Source organism: Chrysoperla carnea, chromosome 2 (genome assembly GCF_905475395.1).
Source record: "Chrysoperla carnea chromosome 2, inChrCarn1.1, whole genome shotgun sequence".
Lineage (NCBI taxonomy): Eukaryota > Metazoa > Arthropoda > Insecta > Neuroptera > Chrysopidae > Chrysoperla > Chrysoperla carnea.
Window position 1 is genome coordinate 53,124,469 of NC_058338.1, and position 7,939 is coordinate 53,132,407.

The 7,939-nt window shown below is 29.5% G+C and overlaps 1 protein-coding gene across 1 annotated transcript; it reads left to right on the forward strand.

Annotated features, from left to right (window-relative positions):
- Positions 1-3,847: 3,847 nt before the first annotated feature.
- LOC123292761 (potassium/sodium hyperpolarization-activated cyclic nucleotide-gated channel 2-like) lies at positions 3,848-6,841 on the forward strand. The gene is made up of 5 exons (XM_044873475.1): positions 3,848-3,916; positions 4,416-4,600; positions 4,928-5,133; positions 5,662-5,863; positions 6,597-6,841. The coding sequence occupies exons 1-5, from the start codon at positions 3,891-3,893 to the stop codon at positions 6,839-6,841; spliced, it is 864 nt and encodes a 287-aa protein (XP_044729410.1). The 5' UTR covers positions 3,848-3,890.
- Positions 6,842-7,939: the final 1,098 nt, after the last annotated feature.

Consider the following 7,939-nt stretch of genomic DNA (forward strand, 5'->3'; position numbering starts at 1 on the left):
TTTTTTTAAATTAATTTGTTAATTATTTTTCCAAGCATTCTTAGATTTAATATCATTAAGATAATTTTTTGAGCAGTTGCTTGTCTTTCGTACAACATTTAATTTTTTTTATAGGTACTCAATAATGGTTGATATTTATCGTAAGGTAATCTACCATTAATCTTCTCTTTTTTCTTACATTTAGAATTTGTTACAAAAATTGTTAATAGTTTGCCAAATATGGCCATCAATGTTTTATGGATGGTAAAAAAGATGTTATTTGGAAAAAATACCCAAAGAATAATTTTTACTCGAAATTTTTACGGGCTTTATTTCGCTTAATATCGGTGTCGGATTCAATTGTATATGAAATAAAAACATCTCTATTACGAAGTCATGCAGCTGTTCAAAATGAGAAGAAACGTCATTTAAATGAATATAAAACCATAATACACCCTTACAGTATCGCAAGGTAGAGTAAAACTTTCGTTGATTTTATAATTTTTAATTTGCGATTTTCTGGTCTCTCTCAAGTTTAAGCGTAATGGAAAGCTAATTTTCCCAAGTTTGAAAATTAACATAAATTAACCTAATTATAGTCCATTCCCGTTTGTCCGCCCGTCTGTCGAGACAATAACTAAAAAAAAGAAAAGAGATATCAAGCTGAAGCTTTTATAGCGTACTCAGGACATAAAAAGTGAGTTTGAGTTCGTAAATGAGCAACATAGGTCAATAGCGTTATGGGTCTATTGGACACATCTTGTAAACCGTTATAGATAGAACAAAAGTTTAAATTTAAAAAATAAACAACTTTTGTTTGAAACATTTTTTCGTCAACATCACTGTAAGGTCGTAAATAGGGCTTTTCATTTACAAAATGATTCTTTTTTGTTTCGGACTGTTTTCAATCAAGTAAAGACATATCTTATATCTTCTATCCTTGTCAATAAGCGCTGATTGAAAAATATATAATATATTTAACTTTCTTAGGTTGAATAGTTTTTTGACAACTGTCCGAAACAAAAGCAAATCGATGAAAAGGTCTATTAGATTAGAACATTACATGTATTGTATGTATTTTAAATTTATACGTTAGGAAAAATGGCGACAGGCAGGCCACCATAAATGTGTTTATTTTAAAAGCTGAACTAATTTATTTAAAATAATGCAAGCACTGATATCCAACATTGTCTATATAGGGTATTTCAACTATTAATTCAGCCAATTGTTTATTTTCACTTGTTATACCATGTATATATGAAATATACATACTATATTAAGTTTAGTCCCAAGTTTGTAACGCTTAATAACATTGATGCTACGAAAAAAAATTTGGTATAGGTGTTCATAGAATCACTTAATTAGTACATTTCCGGTTGTCTGTCAGTCTGTGTGTCCGTAAGCACGATAACTCAAAAACGAAAAGACATATCAAGTTGAAATTTTTATAGCGTGCTTAGGACGTAAATAGTGAGGTCGAGTTCGTAAATGAGCAACATAGGTTAATTAGGTCTTGTAAACCGTTAGAGATAGAACAAAAGTTTAAATGTAAAAATTGTTCCTCATAAAAAATAAAAAACTTTTTTTTGTAAACATCACTGTTTACACACGAGGGCGCTAATTAGGTGCAAATTTTATAGTATGTATTAATATGAGAATATGAGTTTTGTGTGTGTGGCTATTTAAGAGTGGATATCTTTCTTTATTTACGTGACGTCAAAAAACAAACGATTGCCTCATCAACACTGTCTATACATGGTATTTCAACAATTAACTCAGTCAATTGTTTGTTTTTACTTGTTTTTATTTACAGTCAATTATGGATGATAATTATGATCATTGTGTATAATATATACTTTTGGACATTACCTTATCAAATTTTTGTATTAAAAGATAACACGTACATTTTTGAAAAATATTATATTTATATATTTTTAATATTTTCTTGGATGGATGTAATAGTCACTTTTAATTCTGGTTTTATAACATCAACCCAACAAATAATATTAAATCGTTGTAAAATTGCTAAGTAAGTACCTAATATCCGACCTTATATTATCTGCGTAGACAATCAAAGTAAGACCTGTTATCTCATAGATATTTCGATTCCAATAAATAACATGCAGAAAACACACTCGTTTTAAGAACAACGATTTAAAACAATTCAAAATCATTAAAATTTTATTAATATTAAACGGTTTGAAATCGTTTGTCGATTTTCGAAATGTTTTTAAAAGAAATAATTTTTGATCGTTTCGTATAGTTCAGAAAAACAAGATATTACCGATTAAAACTATTCAAAAATTTATTATCATTATAGAAGGATTAGCAACACTCGCGATAAACGAACACATCTCAAGACTGACAACCTCCTTATATTTTTTATACTGTTTTGGTGCGAGGTCACCTGAGCGTAATACTTCACATAATAGAGACTAGTAATTATTGTTGAGTATATCGTGGAAATTTACAGTTAGGAGTTGAAAAACGCGTACAAACAAGCCTTGCATTAGTAATATACATACTATACTCCATAGATGCAAGTACAGGAAACAGATATAGATCGATGCCAAATCTTCTCTCTCAGAAAAAACTTTCTTTTGAATTTTGTCATTTCCGTAGTAGTAGTATCGATCTTGCAGTTCTTGCAAGGCAACCAGAAGGTCAAAGCCAAGACAGATTTTGCTCACACTACTTGAACAATAAATTAGAAAATATTGAAGGTTAATGTAGTCATTTAACTGTAAAATTTATTTAAATTTTTGCAGGCATTACTTAAAAACTTTTTTTGTTTTTGATGTAATCTTATATCTAGCACTTACTTTTCCCGAAATATATCCAAGATTTCATTTGGAGTATTCAGATTTAGTATTTCGTGTAACAAGAATGATATTTGTATCCAAATACTTGTGTGTTACATTAAATAATGATTATAAAAGTAATGCTATTTTTAAGGTAAGTCTACAGTTATGAAGGGTTTGTTGATAGATATCCAAAATAGTAATGTGCTGGATTAGCAAAAATAAAGATCCGCGGATATGGATAAAATTCCATCTACATATATGAATAGGATACTGATAATCAGTGTGAAGATCCATGGATACGGATCTACCTTAAGAGCTAAAAATTTTGTTTTCTTTTTGCATGTTGTTATATGTCGAGTGTTATTGATTTATACACTCGCACATGATATAAAATCCCAAAAAATTATACAAAATATTCATATGAGATTCGCTAAAAAAGAAACGGATATAGATCTTTTATTTATGGCGAATATCCGAGGATACGGGTACAGATATCCGACACATCACCAATCGAAACTAAAACTTTAAAAAAGCATTCAAATAAAGGAGCCAAAAGCTAGTCACAAAAATTGATAGTAAAAAATTAGAAAGGCCGCATTCTAGCCAAACCTGCGATGATTATGATTGGCGATATTTTGAAGAGTTTTTTAAGGTATGTTTTATGGTTGTGGATATATCGTTTTTTATGAAATGTAATTTATTCTCCTCATCAGAAAGGCCGCAAATAGTACATTCGTGTAGGAAAATTTACTACTGAAAGTGTTATTCAACGGTTCTCTCAGATGACTGGAAGAGGGAGAAAAACATAATAAAAAAACTTTTTTGCTGATCCGTGCTTTCTAATTTTCGACTGCCATTTTTTGCAATAGCTCTTGTCTGTAATGATTTATTCTAATAATCTATTTAGGGAGTTTTTTAAGAAAATTTTCTTTATTGTATCCAACATATTTTGAAAACTAATGTGTTCTATTAATTTAATAGAAATTTTATGAAGGTTCAGCTGCGAATGTATTTTTTATGGTATATGCATATCTCATTTTTATTCATTCAGTGATATGTGTATGTTACATTCTCCATAAGCATTATGAAACATATTATGGTCTAAGAATGCCAGCTTATAATTCATTTACTAAGTAAGAAGCGTAAGAATTTATTTTGTTTACTCAAAATTGAATTATCTCGGAAATTAATAATATAGTTCTCACATCTGTAACACATTACGTCATAAAACATCTAAAGATGAAAAAGATAAAACTGCATGTAATTGAACTAAAATTATTTTAGGTATTTTATGAGAGCATTTGTTACTACTCTGGGAGATAAAAGGGATGAGGGGGTTCATAATATAAGTTGAACTAAATACAGTTAATTTAACATGAAAACAAGCTAATTTTATGTTCTACGAAATAGCTGTTAGATTCAACGTGATGTTAAATTATTCAAAAATTGATCGTTAATATACTTTAATTATTTGGAGATAATTTCTCTCCACCAGATTTGTTTTTGAGAGCTCTCACATTAGATCACTGCACCTGGTGAATAGTGTTTCTTAAACAACTTCTTAGATATTCTAAAATTTTTCAACCTGATAATAATCAACAATTTTTGTTGATAATTTTTTTAACAATATAGATCCTGGGAATTAAGGCAAACGCCAGATGCAAACATTGGAATGCAATATGTATATTTTTTGTACGTAGCGCTGGTACTGATTACAAAAAGAGGCGACTTAAATGAGTATTATGAGTATTCTACATTTTCTTTCTTTTCATCTATTGTGTGGGTATTTTCTGAAATTATGAATATAATTTATATTGGTAAGTTACACATTTGTAATTATAATTTAATAATTTAGCCTTCTTTTTAAAATTTTTCGACATAAAGGGATTGAACGTTGTATAACTTCAAAAATAATTCTTTAACTATATATGTGTAATCATTTGTGTTATTGGTTAAATTTTATAATACACACAATTTTTTAACTATAAGGCTTAAAAAAAAAGTATACAAGGCACTTTCGACTTAAATTTATCAAAAGAATGCACTCTTAAACCACGAGACACCCTGCATATTCGTTCTTCGGGCGGTTTGTAATCGACGTTTATTGATGAACTTTCGATATAAAAAATCAATTTTTTTTAAAGTGTCACTGATCAAATATTTTCGAGGATTAACATCATCACAATCCAAATACAATCGTATGATTCATCAAGTACATCAATATATATGCCATGAACAATATCCAAAAGGACTCGATGATCGCATATCAGAATATTATGATTATAAATTTCAGAGACGTTATTTTCGTGAAGATGAGATAATACGTTTAATTTCAGGGCAATTGAAGCAGGTTAGCAAATAAAAAGCTTCTTTTTGTATAACAAACATATATATTTTAATATCTACACTAATTAGATAAAGAGAAGACTTTTGATTGTTTGTTTTTTGTTTGTAAGGGATAAATTCCAATAAAACTACTGGATCGATATTAAAAATTCATTCACCAATATAAAGCTGTATATCATCAGCGAGATACTGAAAAACTATTTTTTTTTAAACAATGTTATTTACCCCAAAAATTCAAACGACTGTAGTTACATCAATTATTGAGATTTCGGAGCGAATAAAAAATCTATTGAAGACCGAAAAAAATTTATGATTCTTAGCTTTAGCTATGAAGCATGCTTTTCGCTACAGTAGAAAATTGACCAAATATCACAGATTTTCTGCCCGATCATTCTTCGTTTATATTGTTTTGCGATATCAAATATTGCACTAATTTTCAGATATAATCAAACCTAACCGATTCGAATTATTTATTCGCAGATTTAAATAAACGAATATTTTTGTACTAAATGATTTATTAGAAATTTTATAGGAAATAATATTTCATACTTGTCGGCATTTGGTTGAAGGCGTGGAGATATTTAGAGATTTATCGCTTCCAATATTAATTCGAATTATTTCATGTTTGAAATCTGAAATATTTTTAGCAAATGATATTATAATGCTCGTAAACACTCCAGGTGATATCATGTATTTTATTGCACATGGTACCGTGGCAATATTTGCCGCAAATGGTATGTATTTTATATAATTTAATCTGATAGTGTCAAGATTGGAGTTCGTAGATTATACTCCCCTGATTTTTTAAATAAATTGTTTGAATCGTTCTATCGAGTACTTTAATAGGATTTTAAGATTTTATAATGATTCTCGAGTTATCTGAAAAAGTAAAAAAAATAGCCTGAATATTTGCTACAAATGCATTTTTGCTACATCCAATTGTCCAATTTTTTCGGAGCCAATTTCGTGTTAGAATTCAATAACAATTTGACATTATCTGTAAACGAATTACATGCAACATTTCTTTTATATTACTACATTTTCTACTTTTAGAGCCTCGTAGGCAAGGAATTTCATTTTATACATTGAAAAGATATCCTCAGCCTGAGTACAAGTTATATTAATGCGTAATTCAGCAAAGAGCTTTTGGAAATTGGGATTGATAATTTTTATTTGAATTTTCAAAAGCGCTACATTAAATTGCGCAAACCCCTAGACCTCAGGATATTTTCAGCCTGGAGACTATAGAGAGAACGCGACTTTATGTTCGCACATTTGTAATATTGGTCGCGTTTTTTGTCCGCAACGATCCCGCTACTAACTCAACTTACAATAACTACCACCCTCTATTATATATGCTCAATCAATTCAGAAGTTCGGCTCTGTCAAATTTTAATGGGAGTCCTTATTGAATTGTTTATTATTATTAATATTATTTCTTATTTGAATTTTTTCGTTAAACTTTAGGCAAAGAGATTTGTCATTTGAGTGATGGTGACCATTTTGGTGAGATTGCATTAATAATGGATGACGGTAAGCGTAGTGCATCTGTTTTAGCAGTTGAAAACTGTGAATTATACAAATTACGACGCAAAGATTTTATGCGTGCCATTCTACCATATCCAGAAATAGTAGAACGTATTGAGCGTATTGCAAGTGAACGAATGTTTCAAAATACTCGAATTCTTGAAACAGAAGAAGAAGAACTGTAAAATAAATAATTTAATAAATAAAACATTTAATTTTACCATATTTGTTAATTTTTGAAGAACACTTTTTATAAATGTTTCGGCAGTTGAGTAAATAGTTTGAGATGAGCTGGGAAACTTGATCAGCATATTTTTGATTTGCGGGGTTGATAATTAAAATTTCGAGTATACTTAACAAATATCTGGTCCAGTTTTGAATGTTTATTCTTGTATATCGCAAAATTTTCTATCGCAGGAAATACTTTAAACGACTTTTATTTTTAAATACTTATTCAAGAAGTCTGACAAAAGATTATTAAAAACATTATACTTTTAAACAATTTAAACAGTCAAAAATTATCCAATATCTCGTACAAATGGATCTGGGAAAATTTTCGCCATTTTTGATTAATGGCAAAGGATGGCGCACAAACCTTATGGAAATTGGTTCCCAGATAAATTTTCTAAGTTTTGATATGCTGTTCTAAGCATTCTGAATAAATGTCTCAATGGACACAAAATCATTTTGGAATTAAGCATTTTTCTCCGTTTACCAAGCAATATTTTATTCTCATTTCAATATAAGTAGTTAATTCTCTTTTCAAAATGTATAGCAAGTGGTCCTAGTGCCCAGAAAATTCTCTGCTGCGTTTTCAGACCGATAGCTTAAATATGACGTTATCATGCTAAATTGAAAATGCACCATTTTCGAAAAAATCGTAGACAGAGAGAAAGTTTAGTAGTAGTTTAGTTCTCGCCAAAAGGAAGCCACTTGCTAAGTTTCTATAGTATTTATTGATCATTTAAAGCAAAAATGGTGCTGTCCCGAGAACTATAGGTCGCATTAATATAAGGGGATGCATGTGGCGGCACATACAACTTTAATATAATATATCAGGACTCTTTGAATGAAACACTCAAAAACGAGAAAATTATAAGAAAATATGGGTGTGCCACAACCCCGTTTTGAAAAGCATCACTGGCTTTATTACAAATACAATAACCTTTTGCAATGTCTCATACTTAAGAATATCTTTTTTCTCATATTTCAACAGCCTGTATCCAGAAAGGCATTTTCCCTGCTAAAAGTGCATTGAGATATAGTTTGGTAACCATAGAAAG

Coding starts and splice junctions, on each gene's coding strand:
- LOC123292761 (XM_044873475.1), top strand. CDS start 3,891: ATGCCAGCTTATAATTCATTTACTAA. Junction 4,601..4,927: donor TATGAATATAATTTATATTG/GTAAGTTACACA, acceptor TTTTTTTTAAAG/TGTCACTGATCAAATATTTT. Junction 5,864..6,596: donor GGCAATATTTGCCGCAAATG/GTATGTATTTTA, acceptor GTTAAACTTTAG/GCAAAGAGATTTGTCATTTG.